Below are 17,667 nucleotides of genomic sequence, written 5' to 3' on the forward strand. Positions count from 1 at the left end.
CACTACATAAGGTCAGGACACGCGATCAACCTCGGATTTCCACAAAATTTCTCTAAAACATTTTCTTAAACAACGTGCTAAGGATAGCACAAGAAACAAAACATCATAAGTAACAAATAGGAGTAACGATGACATAGAAATGTCTTCGAAGTGCTAAAAATCTCTAAAAGTCAAGAATGACGTCTTCCGGTTCAAAAACCAAAGCACATAGGCACAACGGCACAAAGGCACGTAATATAACAAGAATGTTATATACCTAAACATAATAGCTGACATTGAAATGCCGAGCATTTAGAAGTCAAGAATGACATCTCGCGTAAGATAACTTAAACATTATATATACATAACCATAATAGATGACATAGAAATGTCTCGAATTTCAGAAGTCAAGAATGACACCCCTCGGTTTCACTACCCGATGTGTTCTTATAAGGATAAGTTCGCATGAGTCAGAGAATACGTTTAAATCGGAATGGGAGTTCCTCCCGGATTCAGAACATAATAGAGATGTATGTATGATAACAATATACATACCATAGAATACAATTAATCACATATAATAATATACTATAGGTCGGGCTGTAGACTAGACTCACTAATGCACCCTATTGACTCGGGTAATGACATCAATGCAGCCTAATTCCCTACAACCAAAGCTCTGATACCAACTGTGATGTCCCCGTCAAAACACTTAACGGCTCCGTCACTTGGTCCCACAGCTTGATCATAACTCTATATGAATTTAATAAATAACCTTACATTCTTTATTTAAAAATAATTTTCTATAAAGGAAACCTACCAAAATGTGTAAGTTTAGAAAAACCATACATTATTACTTAACCAAAAGTTGACCAAAACAAAGTCAACAACATCCACTATTAAATGTATCAAAATAGAATGCAAGTTAATGTTTAACAAAAGTTGCCATCATAAATATGCAGACTCTCTAAGCACAGCGGAAGCAATCAATCATGAACCTGAGAATAAAACATGCGAGTAACTGTCAACAAAAATGTTGAGTGAATTATAGGTTTAATATTGTAAACAATATCTAATTTAAATCATAAAAATTTATGTTTGAAAACATAAAAACTCCTTTTTGGACCACTAAATTATATGTTAGAAAACATATAAAAACATTATTTCATTTTCCGTGAGCCACCTGGTAACCACTTAACCATTTATTTACCCTTGCCAAACACAATAAATAATATACACCGAACAAGTGTATCTACAACAAAATACGAAGTACTAAACATTCCGATTATAAATTGCTAGCGCGACTAGCTCGAAATGGGGTTGTCAAACCCGATAGATCTATCCGTAGGATTCGCATTCACCAGTAGAAACCAGTGATTACAATTACCAGATTAGGGAATATTTTTGTTCGACTCACAATGAATAATTTAAACCAACTTCCACATGTGTCCAATATGTAAAAATAAAATGCATGTATTCTCATCCCAAAAGATTTAAAATAGAAAAATGGGACTATAACTCACCTTAATAGCAACAAAGTAACCACACAAATATGCGAACATTAATTGAAGTAAAGTGATCAGGAATGATCACAACGCCGACCTATAAATAAAGCAGGTCGATATAAATAACTAACTTAGGTCAAGTCTTAGTATGATACCTATTGTACATGTTGCAAGTAGTCATAGAACAATACTCAATATGCATCGGTTTGATCGGAACAGCTTACGGACACACACTTTCTATTTTTGGAAAGTTTCTATTTTTGGAAAGTTTCTATTTTTGGAAAGTTTCCAAATTTAGAAAGTTGCTATTTTAGGAAAGTTTATAAGTTATGAAAGTTTCCTTAATTAGAAAGTCAATAAAAGTCAACTGAAAGTCAAAGTCAACCGAAAGTCAACTCAAAAGTCAACCTTGCTCAAACATAGTCAACGTTAATTTTAAAAGTGTAAGTTATAATAATAATATAAGTTATAACGTTTATTAAAGTTAGATATGTCTAATTATGTCATAACATAAGTTTAATTAAATTAAAATAAATTATTAAAGTTAATATAAGTTTAAATGATATAATTAATATAACATAAGTATTTAATTAATTAATTAAATATTAGTCATAATGTAAGTATTATTAATTAATAATAAATTTTAAATCATATCATAAGTATTATTAATTAATAATGAATTATTAATCATATCATAAGTTTCTAATTATAATTATTAAATCATAAGTATTTAATAATTAAATTATAATTAAAAAATAACTAAGCCTTATAATAATTAAATAATTAATTAATCCTTATTATAAGTCTTATAATAGTAATCTCATAATATAAGTTTAATACTTATCATAAGTATTTTCCATTAATAATGAAGTATCATTAATCATATGTTTAATTAAAATGTTAATTAAATCATAAGTATTAATTAAATGATATAATAAATATATATCATAAGTTGTAAATAATAATAATTACTTTTTTTTATCATAAGTTATTAAATGTTAATGAAATCCATTATTATATACCTATATCTAAAAGGTAAAGTGTAAATGAATAGTACTATTCATTTTTACACTTTTCCCAAACTTAACCCCTTAACTTTCATTAACATACAAATCGAACCCCCCACTTTATACGTATATTTTTCCCAAAACTTCACAAGCTTAACCCCTGACTTTTATTAAAATACAAATCGAACCTCCACTTTACTAACTTTTTTTTTTACTAATATTCAATTTTCACAAACTTAACCCCCTAACTTTTATTAAAATACAAATCGAACTCCCACTTTATACGTAAAGTTTTTTCAAATTTCACAAACTTAACCCACTAACTTTTATTAAAATACAAATCGAACCCCCACTTTACTAACTTTTTTTTTAAATAAAACCCGAACGCTAAAAGCAGCAACTTTCACAAAAGGAACAACCCTTCAATGTTATGTCGAAAAAAATTCTTTTTTACAACATAGATCAAGACTTTTTTTTAACTCGCATTCAAAACGGAGCCCCCGACGTGAAGCGAGGGCTCCACAACTAGTTTATATCATAAGTTTAATAATTAATCACAAGTTTTAAATCAAAAGTTCATCGGGTCGTATCCTGAGCCCCGGGTGTCGGTTTTCGGCGAGCCTTACATATATCTCCGCCTAAGCAAACCACCCGACACTTTGGTACACTCAAGAACACACCATGAACAGCCCACAAGTCGTGATGTACAGCCAATTCACTACTTGAAACTTCAATTCAATCAAAATCGTGTTTTAGACGCAACGGGTGATTCGTGGCTCGGATTGAGATGACCCGAACACGAAAGTTCGTCCCACCATCAGTCCTAACACACTAACACACCCTAGAGTCACCAATTATGGTCACAAAGTCGGACCAAACCTGGTTCATACCAAAATCACATTTCAATCTTAACAAAATACCACTTTGATCATATCTAGGGTTCCGGGAATCGAAACGACATGAATCCGGAGTCTAAAATTAATGTCTTGATGAGAGGAACTCATCTAGATACTTTATTTTAACTTTTATATCAGCCACAAAGTCAAAAACACCCAAAAAAGCTGCTGTCCCAATTATATCAAACCGAAAACATATGTTTACGAGTAATTCTACGCATACAAACACCATTACAACAACAAGTAATTATCATACTATTAATATGTAATAAAAATACAGAAAAATAAAGAAAAATTAAAAATATAGGGTTAGGGTTTATACCCTAATCAAAAATCAAATGATGTAGTCGCGTAGAGAACGAAGAGATGAATCCGATTATACTAAAAGCCCCATGAATCAAGCTTGAATTTTTGGTGAATGATGGTGATGTTGAGGATGCAGGTGACGGCCAAGAAAAGGGAGGAGGAAGAGAGGATTTCACAAATTAAGGTTTAGGTTGAAATTAGAAGTAAAAGTGGTGTTTTGAACAAATGCATCACTAATTACAAAATTTGGCAAAACCACCCCCTCCCCTTGATATTTTCGGCCAAAAACAGAAGGGTGGGCCCCACTTGTGGTCCATATTGAAGTATGGACTAAAAGCTTTTAGCCCGAACGCCCGAACGAAACCCGAAACGCGAAAACGCTACTACTCGATTGATTTTTCGGAGAGATAACAATTACGCGACGAATAAAATATATAAACACTATATATAATAATATGACATTAAAATATCATATTTAAAATAATTTGGATTTAAAAATCCCAAAATTCTGACTGTTGGTTTGAAAACCGAAAAGATTCGCCGGATAGAAATCCGCGACACGTAGAAACGTACAATTTAAGATATGAATACAAATATTCATATAACACATAATAATTAATATATTATTACAAAAATAATAATATCGGTCATAGAAATGACGTGGCACGAATAACAGTTAACGGTCGTTAAATAATTAACGATAAAAGATAACGGAAAAAGTAGGGTCGTTACAGTAACGCACCTATTATAATGTACATATAATCAATCAACCATTCAAGTTGGTCAAACTCACAACACTCACCATTACTAAGTCATTTTGACCCATTTGGACACTTACCCTAAAATTGGGTCAACTCACACCAAAACCCTAAAATTAGCCAAGTTAGGTTTAAAACGCATTTCAACACAAGGTTTATGCATTAATCACAAACATTAACTAACTTAGGTCCATTTTGACCCATTTGACCAATTTAAGGTCAACACACCCATTTCGGGTCATCCACTAACCCACACATCACCCATTTACACATACATAGGTGTGCTAGTAATTTACTAACTAATTTGAGTTCATAACATCAATTTAACACTTTGAAAACCCTAGTTAGTCATCTTTGAGTCTACATAACCCAAATTCACCCAAAACCCCTAATTCACTAACAAATGGGTTTTATGTGCAACACTACCCAAACCCTAACCCTTAATACAATTAAAGTAAGAAATTAGGTTTTATAACTTACCAACACAATCACCACGTAGATAGCGACTAGATGAATGAATTTAGAACTCGCACTAAGACCCGATTCAACCTCCTTATTCCTTTAATGGAGCTCTCTCACTCTAGAATTTCCTTTCTCTCTAGGATTTAATGAAAACTGATAAGGTAGATGGAAATGGAGTAAATGAGACTCCAACAACTGATCCCAAGCCTTAAAGTCGAGTCCCATGTGAATTTACCAAAAAGCCCTTAAAATATCTAATTTAAAAGCAAGAGATGAGCTGTGAGCCCGTAATGGCGCGGCGCGCCATAATTCTGCGCGACGCGCAGATAGCCTGGGCAGAATTCTTTTCTCTTTTTAAAAATATACCAAGAAACCCCACAATTCAATCAACCCAATTACACATATGAACAAGGAAATATTCGGGTCTTACAGAAATCATACGCTTTCTAAATGAAAAGTTATTAATTTTTTGCCAGCTTTTCAACGACATGCATATCATATACCTTATCTCATTAGCATATGTATTTAATTCATGATCTATCATAAAGTATTTAATGACAATAATAAGTATACAAGCATGCATGATCATATATACTCGAGCACTAGTCAGGGATACACTATTAATATATAAAAGATAAGATACGAGTGCTCACGTAACAATATTGAGATTCAATATTGCAGGAAAGTACGTAGACGCAACGGAGATGATAAACACTAGGTTGACCTCACGAGCATACCCACGAACTATACCCATAACCTCCATAGCTATAACTCATAATTTCCTTAGTTCTATCCTTCTCGAAAAATCCATTTTTGAAAACCTGCGAGCAGAACCTCGTCGTAGTATTTTATGTATATAAATAATAATAATACTAATAATACTAATACTAACAACTTTGCTTAATATTAATACTTAATAATATTAATAAGCTTAATAATAAATATAATTATAATTATGTAATAAGTAGGATAGAGAGACAGATGATATCGAATGAACCAGCTAGCGAGTTTTATAGATGTTTCTGGATGCTGACACTCATGCGATCGCATGAGTGTCCCCTATATTAACCATGCGATTGCATGGGTATTAATCCCAGCTCACATTCGTTTAAAACATGGGCGGCCACGGTTTTTATAATATTATATATATAATAAATTTAATTTATATAATTAATTATATATTATATTATATTTACGTGCATAGTTAACTTGTAAAATTAGTTCCAATGATTTGTACGTTTACGCTCGACTTATGTCCCGATTCCGGTTTCTCGAACTCCTTTTCGTACGCTTAGAAAACTCGTACTTTACGTTACGCGACGTGTACCTTTATTAATAATTAGACTTAAATTAATGAACAACTAACCCACTCAAAGTGTAACCTAATCATTTGAGTGTTGTGGTCATTTGTTTCTATAAATCAATGTCTCGTTATTTATCAAAGCATATTAGTTTAAATCAAAACATTTTATGACTAAGTTAATATATATATATATATATATATATATATATATATATATATATATATATATATATATATATATTCATTTAGAATAAAAATTTATACATAATACATGTGTTTGAAATATTTATCTAATAATATAATTTTTAACTTTTCAAAACTAATAATGTTTCAAAGATTATTATATATATATCTGTTTAAATAATAGAATTTACTATGTCGTACCACGTTTATGTTTTTGAAATACTATATATATAAATTTATAATATAAAACTTTACTTAAATTCTGCTAAATCTATTCAATCAATTTACCTTTATAAATAACAGATTACAATGACTCAGTTTTTGAAATTGTTTTCATACGTTTGAAAATAGGTCAGCCGAATATTATGGGGTCCAGTTCTCCACTAACTTTTGTCTAACCTTCGTCAATTGACACATTTGTTCCTACATGTAAATCACTTTACCAATTATTCCGAATACCGTTAAAAAGGAAAGGTTTTCTAAATCAAAGTGGACCTCTCAACAGAGACTCGTAATCATACAATGTATCTGATAAATCAATTATTTGATATTATCTTCTAATTCGAACGATAAACATAATGAAACAAATACGTTCATATAAAGTATTATACGTTTGATACTTTGTTAATATTCTCAAGTTATAATATATATACATATATATATAATCCTATTCATTTATATAGTGGTTCGTGAATCGTCGAAATTTGGTCAAGGTTAAATGAATGTATGAATACAGTTTAAAATTCTTGAAACCAGTAATATCTTTATCTTTTATACGAAAAAAGGAAGATATCTCGAAACCAGTAGCTGCTACAATAATGTGAAACTCGATAGTGAAATTATAAGTTTTCTCTCCTAACTGAGTCGCGATGTATATATTTAGGCTTATACTCTAGGAAGGGTTAGCGTAATTGACTAATTCGATAACGTCGTGTATTTAGTTTTTTTTTTTGCAAATTGAAAATAATTTCTTGATGATTACAACTGATTGTTGTTATCTTTTTCAAAATTAATATTAATGTTAAACATAAGTTTATGAGCTTTATAATTTTGACAAATTGACCCGTTTTTTAAAGAAAAAATCATATGTAAAGTACAAAACGGTCCGGTTGCGATTAAAATGGTGTGGCTACTTTTCATTTTCTTAACTAACACACAAAGTGCAGTTAATCCAAAAATGTTAACCATACTCACGGTTATACATTTGATTCGGTTGATTCAATTCGATATTATCGATTAATGTAGATGTGATTCAGTTAATGCGGTTTTTTGCTCACCCAATATATTGAAACAAAAATTTTAATTTATAATTAGTTATTTCATAAATTACCAACTTAAAAGAGTAGTTTGTTATTATCTGATCCAAATTGATAAATAACTCATGCCAAAAATAACTCATTATTAATTTTTATAATAGCTTATTTTTATGTTTCGAATAACATCTTCAAAATAACAAGACATCGAAAATAGTTACCATACCTTCCGTTAGTACATATCCCCTGATCTTAACCGGTATCGAATCACGTATTCCTTCACAAAAACAATGTATATATCCTGATCTTTACCTTAGGAATTTGTGAATCACCGCATTAGTTATTGCTATTTCACCACGTGTCGGAATAAAACACGGTGACGCAACACCACGTGGCACCTTCATTTACCAACGTGTCCTCAAACCAGGCAACCTAATCAAATCTATTAAATGCACATCATAACCTGCTGTTCATTTCATTTCATCAACAGACTAAAACATCATTGAAGCTCGAATAAAATTTTACATATCAAACGTGAAAATCAATCAAACAAAAATGCAATCAGGAAAGAGTGCAGCTGCGTCCGCCAAGGAGTCAGCCTCCAACATGGCCGCCTCCGCAAAGTCCGGAATGGAAAAGGCTAAAGCCACTGTTCAAGAAAAAGTATCATTGCTTATTACTTTTATTTATTATTATTTGTTTACCTCACGCAGTTTTGTCCCTAAGTAGTTTTGGACTGATCATATTTGAAAGTAGTTCGACACGACTAGATTTAGGTCGGTCAAAATTGCTAGTTAGCTGGTCAAAATTGGTAATAAGTCAATCAAATTTAGTTAAAGTTGAACTTATTAGGTTCCAGTGTTTTTCTTAATTTTAAGATAAGTACATATTCCATATAAAACCATCCCAAGGTAGCCTAAGTGGTTGGGCCCTGAGATCCTTGCAAGAGGTCTCAGGTTCAATTCTTGGGGTGGCCAGGGAAGGGTTGGAAACAGCCAGGGAGTATTCCTGATGGGCTGCGTACACTAGAGTATGGGGTCGGATTACTCGCCCTTCCCGGGTAACCCGAACAGGGAAAACCTTCCAACTTTACATATTCCATATAAAGGTAACCTTTTTATCTTAATTTCTTATTTTAAATAATCTATGTTTATGTTGACGTTTGAAGGATTATTGTATTAAATCTTAATATAAAAGAGGAGTATTCTTACTTTTAAATTAGAACTCCCTTAAAAAATTAACATACTTTATGTTTTTAAGTAAACTGATTATTGAAACTTAGCTGAGCAGATAGAAGACCTCGTGAATGATTATTCTTACGAGCTGGATATTTACTTAATTTTCGTTATATGCTAATTAATATGGTCTTTACTTAATTTTCGCTATATGCTAATTAATATGGTTGTGAAGATTAACGACACATGTATGTGCTAATTATCAGGGTTGCATATGTTCCTTATATCTAGGAAGTGTCACTGATTAGGCGTTTGCATATGATTTCATAATAAATGGAGTATTCTTAATTTTTTGATAATTTTTTGACGGACTTTTAACTTAAAAGTAACGATACTTATCTTTTTAATTAACATTTGATAAAACAATCTTTTAAATGTCAAAATAAAAAATAAACATAAATTATTTAAAATAGACAATTGAGGTAAAAATATTGTCTTTATAATATGTTACAAAAAAAAAAAAAAAAAAAAAAATAATAATAATAATAAAAAATAAAAATAAAAAATCGGTAATATTACACCACTAAATACATTAGTGATTAAAATTCCTCAAAAATCGGAAGGTGACTTGCCTTTCCCTAGATTAGTATGTAAGGAGTGGTGAATATGCTGAAAACTAAGATTAAGAGGTCATTGAAATGATGATAAATCAGTTAGAATGTCAAAGTTAGTCAACTATACCAACTAGACCCAAATGAGGTATAATTGCTAGACCACATGCAGGGTTAAAATCGACAACCAGTCAAATTCGGCTTAAGTTAGAATCTGCTATGGTCAAATCGGTCAAAATTAGTCAACGATAATATGTTTTATTATATATAGTTTGATGCTTATGTGATGTGTTGATATTATATATTTATATTTGTTTGTGAACTGTTTATAGGGTGAAAAGATGACTGCTCATGATCCAATGCAGAAGGAAATGGCTAGGGAGAAGAAGGAAGAGAGGAAACATGAAGCTGAGTATGAGAAGCAGGCAACAAAGGAGCACAACGCAGCACAAAAAGCCATGGCCGGAACCACCGGAACACACACTACTACCACCACCACCGGTCACCACACTGGGACTACGGGTGCTACTCCATTTCATTAAGTCCATATCATGCATGCATGTTGTCTACATGAATAAAACCATGCTTGACAAGTGATAAGTGAGGAAAGTAGTTGTTTTATGGGTAGTAGTGTTGTTTTAGTTTTGTATTCGAGTATGTTGGATTGTATGTGGTTAGTGTTAAAAGCTTTAGTAGAATATATGAAGCAATAGTAAAAGTTTATATGAAGTAATGGTGTAATACTAATGGTTATGGTCAAATTGAGAGATTCCTCGTTAATTTTTTGGCAGACTAATTAGACCACTACTTACGAAGCGATAAATGGGCACCGTCAGTTGACGTGTAAAAACTGACGGAAACTGACGGGGCGTCAGTTTTCGTTAAATCGAGGCGTTAGTTACAAATTTGACGGAGGAGATGTATTTCGTTAGTAACGCCTGTAATAAGCTCATTGGGCCACGTTTCCACTTCAACTCCAACGGCTATAATGCCGTTAACATGCTTATTTATTTATTTATTTATTTATTTTTAATATATAATATGTATATATAAATACCTCATCTCCCACCCGTTTTATTTACTTTTTCTTTCATAATCTAAATATTATGGCATCCTTTTTACTTGGTTCCGATTCTGATTCGGAGGATCTTTGAATTTATCCAACTTATTCAAGAAATGGACGAAGAATTTGAAGTCGAGTCCGTGCCTCGTATTCCTAGAGTTCGAAATTACATTCACAGAGATTGTGAGTCAGCTGCGACACGATTGTGGAACGATTACTTTGCCGAGCCACCAATTTTTCCGGCGAAGAAATTTAAACGTCGTTTTTGTATTAGAATAAATTTATTCCTCCGAATTACGCAAGGTATATCATCATTTGCTAATAACTTTACGAATCCTGTTCCCGAGCATTTTGATTTTTTTATAGATCGTCAAGATGCTGCCGGTAGGCAATCGTTTACTATTTTACAAAAATGTACTTCGGCTATACGTCAAATGGCGTATGGAACCGCCCCCGATATGTTCGATGAATATTTACATATGAGTGAGCAAACATCAATAACTTGTTTAGACAACTTTTGTAAATGTATTATCGATTTATATAAAAAGTCGATACATGAGATCTCCCACAGCAATCGATGTTGCACGCTTATGCACACGAGGAGATGCATGGGTTCAGGGGTATGCTCGGTAGTATCGATTGCATGCATTGGGAGTGGAAGAATTGTCCTGTTGCGCATAAAGGTCAATATACTAGGGGTGATCACAAGAAACCCACAATTATGCTTGAAGCTGTGGCTTCATATGATTTGTGAATATGGCATGCTTTTTTCAGGATGACAGGTTTCAACAATGACATAAATGTTTTGAATCAGTCTCCTCTTTTTGATGCATTAAAAATGGGAACAGCTCCAGACGCACCATTTGAGGTAAATGGTAATCAATACACCAAAAGGTATTACCTTGCCGATGGTATATATCCCGATTGGGCGACACTTATCAAAGGAATGTCGTGTCCCACAGATGAGCCAAAGATTAAGTTCACAAGATTTCATGCTAGTGCCCGAAAGGACATAGAACGGGCTTTTGGGGTTCTTCAAGGCAAGTTTCATATTTTAAGTCTACCTGCACGAGCAATGCAAGTAAACAAGATGCGCAAAGTAATGGAATGTTGTCACATTTTACATAATATGATATTAGAAGACAATAATTTTGCACTATGTAAATGGGAAGAAAGATTTATAATTGAACAAAGGGAGAATCGTGCACAATGAGTAAGGAACAGAGGACGAGATCAAGACATTATCCGAAGAGAAATAAGGGATAGAAATGTGCACAACCAACTTACCGATGATTTAGTCGAGCATATATGGAATCTTCCAGCTTTTTTCGAACTACAAATTAGTTTAAGCATGCCCCAATCAAAAATTCAAGTGGGTCCCATTTTTTTCCTAGTCTGGATTATATTTAAATATTATTTCAATGGTTATCTGTCTTTTAAAAAAACTAAAAATTCAAAATATATATGCAGTTCACTTGTATAAATTTAGTGGTATTATATATGGTTGAAAAGAAAAGCTATATACTCGAAAAAATATGGGGTCTTGTAATTAAATTTAGTGGTGTCCTATACATTTTAAACTAAACGGTATTTTCTATATAAAATTTTCAACTAGTAGTGATCCGTGACTCCACGGACCAATAATAAACTCGCCACTGCCCCAATCGGTATTCACGTGAATGTGAGTATAGATCATTATTGAATAATTTATCACTTTTAATCAAGGTTGCAAAAGACGTGAGACGGGGTCGAGACGGTTGTAACGACCCAACCCGTTATCCAACCGAAAACACGACTTAAAAAAAATTTGATTCAGTGTATCTGGACGGCGTCCAGTTATTTGGACGGCGTCAAGTTGTGAAGGGCTGGACGGCGTCCAAGCAAATGGGACGACGTCCAAATGAACTGCCAGGGGCTGTCCCCAGAGTCCAACTTAAGCGAACGGAAAACTCGCTTCCCGACACTTTTAGACGAAACCGTTTTCACAACACATTACAATAATTAAAAATAAGAGATTTCCACAATAAAATCGAGTTTTACAACACCGAGCCCACATCGACCCTATTTACGAATTTCGTACAAAATGCAAGTTTCGACCCAAGTGAATTTAAGTTCCAAACAACTACGAGCATGATGTTTGGGCATAACTACCCAAATACTAGGCCGAATCCAAAATATAATCCAAGCAAGTATCAAAAGGGAAATCATCTAATCCCGAGCATACCCTTGGCAAATCCGCTTCTGAACCTAAAAATGTAAACAACGAGAGGGTAAGCTAATCGCTTAGTGAATGCAATACTTACACATATACATATGTAGTTTACCTACACGCATCCACTTACTAATACCATGCAAACAAAATGCATAAACGAGCTAGCAACGCCAAACATACAACTAGTAACATCGTTAGTATATAAATCACCGCAACAATATACTAAATCATAACAACGCATAAACATGACAAAATGTTCCCCGCTATGGCACTATCAACTTGTAGACGGCCTATAACGTCGAGTCGCACTCGTAGGATGTCACCGACTTGTGACTCATCATAAGGTGTCACCGACTTGTGAATCACCAAAGGGTGTCACCAACTTGTGAACTACCCACCAATGCCTATGAGTCACCGACTTGCGAACGCCATGTGGCATCACTGACTTGTGAAGAGCCACCAATAAGTGCCACCTGTAGCGACCCGTCCTAATCCATAAGGACGAATGCAATAACATATGGTACATTACGAGGTATTTGACCTCTATATGATACATTTTACAAACATTGCATTCGTTTTTTAAAAGACAACTTTCATTATAACGATAGTTGACAATATGCATATCATTTCCCAATATATCCAAACTATAAATGACTTAATAATAATCTTGATGACTTCTACGACTCGAATGCAACGTCTTTTGAAATATGCCATGAATGACTCCAAGTAATATCTTTAAAATGAGCAAATGCACAGCGGAAGGTTTCTTTAATACCTGAGAATAAACATGTGATAATGCTAAAAACGAACATATATTTCATAGCATTATTCCTCAAGAAAGACAAGCTTTTAGTTGCAATTGTTCTATTTAAAAGTGATATTCGTTTAAATAATAAAAGGTGAAGACAAAAGACAGATTCGACGAATTGAAGACGCAAACGACCAAAAAGCTCAAAAGTACAAAATACAATCAAAGAGGTTCCAATTATTGATAAGAAACGTCTCGAAATTACAAGAGTACAAGATTCAAAACGCAAAGTACAAGATATTAAATTGTACGCAAGGACGTTCGAAAATCCGAAACCGGGACCAGAGTCAACTCTCAACGCTCGACGCAACGGACTAAAAATTACAAGTCAACTATGCACATAAATATAATATAATATTTAAATAATTCTTATAATTATTTATATATTATATAAATATTTAAAACCGTCGGTAAACAAAGAGCCAAACTCGTGTGAGCTGTAAAAGCAAACTCCGCGACTCGCGGAGTTTGAAGGCAAATGTTGCCGCGAGTCGCGGAGCCCCAAGTTTTGAAACTCCTTATAAAGCAAACCGAATTCTGATCATTTTTATCATCTTTTTTTCCTTCTTCTCTCAATATATACGTAATATATATTTATAATTTTAATTTTAATTTTAATTTTAAATCCTAATAATAAGGGTATGTTAGCGAATATTGTAAAGGTGTAAGTCGAAATTCTGTCCGTGTAACGCTACGCTATTTTTAATCATTGTAAGTTATGTTCAACCTTTTTAATTTAATGTCTCGTAGCTAAGTTATTATTATGCTTATTTAATCCGAAGTAATCATGATGTTGGGCTAATTACTAAAATTGGGTAATTGGGCTTTGTACCATAATTGGGGTTTGGACGAAAGAACGACACTTGTGGAAATTAGACTATGGGCTATTAATGGGCTTTATATTTATTTAACTAAATGATAGTTTGTTAATGTTAATATAAAGATTTACAATTGGGCGTCCCTATAAATTACCATATACACTCGATCGGACACGATGGGCGGGGTATTTATATGTACGAATAATCGTTCATTTAACCGGACACGGGAATGGATTAATAGCCACTAGAATAATTAAAACAGGGGTGAAATTATGTACAAGGACACTTGGTATAATTGATAACAAAATATTAAAACCTTGGATTACACTCAGTCGACATCCTGGTGTAATTATTAAACAAAGTATTAAAATCTTGTTACAGTTTAAGTCCCCAATTAGTTGGAATATTTAACTTCGGGTATAAGGATAATTTGACGAGGATACTCGCACTTTATATTTATGACTGATGGACTGTTATGGACAAAAACCAGACGGACATATTAAATAATCCAGGACAAAGGACAATTAACCCATGGGCATAAAACTAAAATCAACACGTCAAACATCATGATTACGGAAGTTTAAATAAGCATAATTCTTTTATTTCATATTTAATTTCCTTTATTTTATATTTAATTGCACTTCTAATTATCGCATTTTTATTGTTATTGTATTTAATTGTACTTTTAATTATCGTACTTTTTAATTATCGCAAGTTTATTTTATCGCATTTTTATTATTCGCAATTTCATTATTGTTATTTACTTTACGCTTTAATTTAAGTCTTGTATTTATATTTATTATTTTACATTTGGTTTTAACTACGACTAAAGTTTTAAAATCGACAAACCGGTCATTAAACGGTAAAAACCCCCCTTTATAATAATAATATTACTTATAAATATATTTGTATTTTTATAAAAGTAAACTAATATAGCGTTAAGCTTTGTTTAAAAAGATTCCCTGTGGAACGAACCGGACTTACTAAAAACTACACTACTGTACGATTAGGTACACTGCCTATAAGTGTTGTAGCAAGGTTTAAGTATATCCATTCTATAAATAAATAAATATCTTGTGTAAAAATGTATCGTATTTAATAGTTTTTCTTGATAAATTTAATAGTATTTTATACCCCTTAGCTTTAACATCAAGTATTTTTGGCGCCGCTGCCGGGGACTCTCTTAAAAGCCAGAAGCGCAACGCTAATAAAAAAAAAAAAAAATTTTTAGTTTACTTTTATTAAAATTCGTTTTTATAAAAATACGTTTTAAATATTCGAAAATATAAAAAGAAAAAACAAAAATATAAATATTTTTAGAAGTTTGATAAATAGTTAAGTTTTATAAAGTTTCTTTAGTTTGTAAAAATATAAGTTTTATTTAATTTATTTTATAAATATAAAAAACCGAAAAAAAATAATTATATATAAATCTATTTTTTTTAGATTGTTATTTATAAAATTATAAAGTATTTTATTTTTATCTTAGTTTTTAAGAAAAGTCTTATTTAACTTATATAAATATATTAATTAAATTAAAAACAGAAAATATAAAAAAATAAATAAATAAAAACGCGTCGAATTTTAAACAAGCTGTCATTTGAATTTCTGAACCCCGCGACTCGCGGGGTTTGCTGCATCGAATACCGCAACTCGCGGAGGGGATCTGACACGCGACAGAACCCTAATTCTGCATTTATTACGAGTAATTATTAATTATTATAATTATTAACCCTAATTATTATTATTATTATAATTAGTTTTATTTTAAGTTTTACTTTTTATTTAATTTATATAATTAGTTAAATTAGTTTAATTAAATTGTAAAATTAATAGTTTTAATAAATAAATAATATAAAAATAATATTTTTATAAAAATTGTAATTTTTACAACTTTTTGTATATTTTTATATTTTATCCCTTTTTAATCGTTTTAGCGTAATATTTGTATTTTTCGCTCATATTTAGTTTTAAACTTAGTTTTTGCCATAGTTATTTTTATTTCTAGATTTTTAGGCTTTGCCGTACAATTCCTTAAGTGCTTTTTCTTTAGACTAAGATTTAGGTGCTTTAGAATTTTGCGACGCCTTTTTAAGGTTTAGTTTCTTTTTAAGTTATTTCCATTTGGGATTTAGTTTTTCCTGTAAGCTTTAATATTTTTAGACACATTTTACCTATGTATCAATTATCATTCCAATTAGTAATCTCAATTTGCGATTATAATTTTAAGTTAGTTGTAGTAATAAGGTTAGGTTAGTCAAGTATTTTTAAGTTTTATAAGTTTCTTTTATTTTTTCCGTCACATTTTATTTTTCAACCATTTTTCTTTTTCGACCTTTTTCCGACGAACTCTTTTTCTTTCTTATTTCTCGCTATTCTAGTTTTAGGACATAGATTTTTATTCTACTTCTTATCTAAATTTCTTAAAATTACGAAAATTTATTTTAAGTGGTTAAATTGATAGACATCAAAATTTTCTGGTTCGTAGTAATAGTTGGATTTGTACGTGGACCGGGTTATTGGAGCCAAACAGTCCTCAATTATATTGAGACCAAACGAATCCTGCCCCTCTGCTGCATCTTTTGGCTATTCAAAACGTGGGCAAAATCAGAAAAGTCTATTGATTGGATAACTTATTATAATTTTTCTTTCCTTTTTAAAAACTAATAGGATATTCAGTGAATGCACCGAGCAAGACGTTCACCACCTTTTGTACGTTCACCACCTGTAACTAGATCAAGACATTTAGCAAATATTACTGCCATTGATTTTTCTTTAGAATCGTCATCCAGTCGACCAAGTACTTCAGTTCAAATTTCCGATAATCCATTTTTTGAACCCGACCTCACAATTGAGAATCCGGAGAATATTCAGGAACGATTCGTAGATCCTGAACCATTAAACTTTCCTCCGGAACCACCAATCATTCAAACAGAGATTGTTGAGGAACGAACCATTAAATCAGAATCCTCTAGTGGTTCCGATTCAACAAGTTCAATTATGGAGAATCTGGAACCTTTAAGTATGGAAGACCGAATGAGAGCTAAACGCACTGGCCAAGGTCACGCAATTACTCATCCAGACATTAATGCGCCAGATTATGAAATCAAAGGACAAATTCTACACATGGTGACTAATCAATGCCAATTTAGTGGTGCGCCGAAGGAAGATCCAAATGAACATCTACGTACCTTTAATAGGATCTGCACACTATTTAAAATCCGAGAAGTGGAGGATGAACAGATATATCTCATGTTATTTCCCTGGACTTTAAAGGGAGAAGCCAAAGATTGGTTGGAATCGTTACCTGAAGGGGCGATTGATACAT

The 17,667-nt window shown here is 32.1% G+C and overlaps 2 protein-coding genes across 2 annotated transcripts; both read left to right on the top strand.

The window, feature by feature from the left end:
- Positions 1-8,187: 8,187 nt before the first annotated feature.
- On the top strand, positions 8,188-9,980 carry LOC139870225 (11 kDa late embryogenesis abundant protein-like). Its single transcript, XM_071858061.1, has 2 exons — positions 8,188-8,315; positions 9,771-9,980. Exons 1-2 carry the CDS (start codon positions 8,208-8,210, stop codon positions 9,978-9,980), a joined length of 318 nt encoding a protein of 105 aa, XP_071714162.1. The 5' UTR covers positions 8,188-8,207.
- Positions 9,981-10,614: 634 nt separating this feature from the next.
- LOC139870226 (uncharacterized) lies at positions 10,615-11,714 on the top strand. The gene is made up of 3 exons (XM_071858062.1): positions 10,615-10,961; positions 11,050-11,121; positions 11,276-11,714. Exons 1-3 carry the CDS (start codon positions 10,615-10,617, stop codon positions 11,712-11,714), a joined length of 858 nt encoding a protein of 285 aa, XP_071714163.1.
- Positions 11,715-17,667: the final 5,953 nt, after the last annotated feature.

This window comes from Rutidosis leptorrhynchoides, chromosome 10 (assembly GCF_046630445.1).
Source record: "Rutidosis leptorrhynchoides isolate AG116_Rl617_1_P2 chromosome 10, CSIRO_AGI_Rlap_v1, whole genome shotgun sequence".
In the NCBI taxonomy this organism is placed as follows: domain Eukaryota; kingdom Viridiplantae; phylum Streptophyta; class Magnoliopsida; order Asterales; family Asteraceae; genus Rutidosis; species Rutidosis leptorrhynchoides.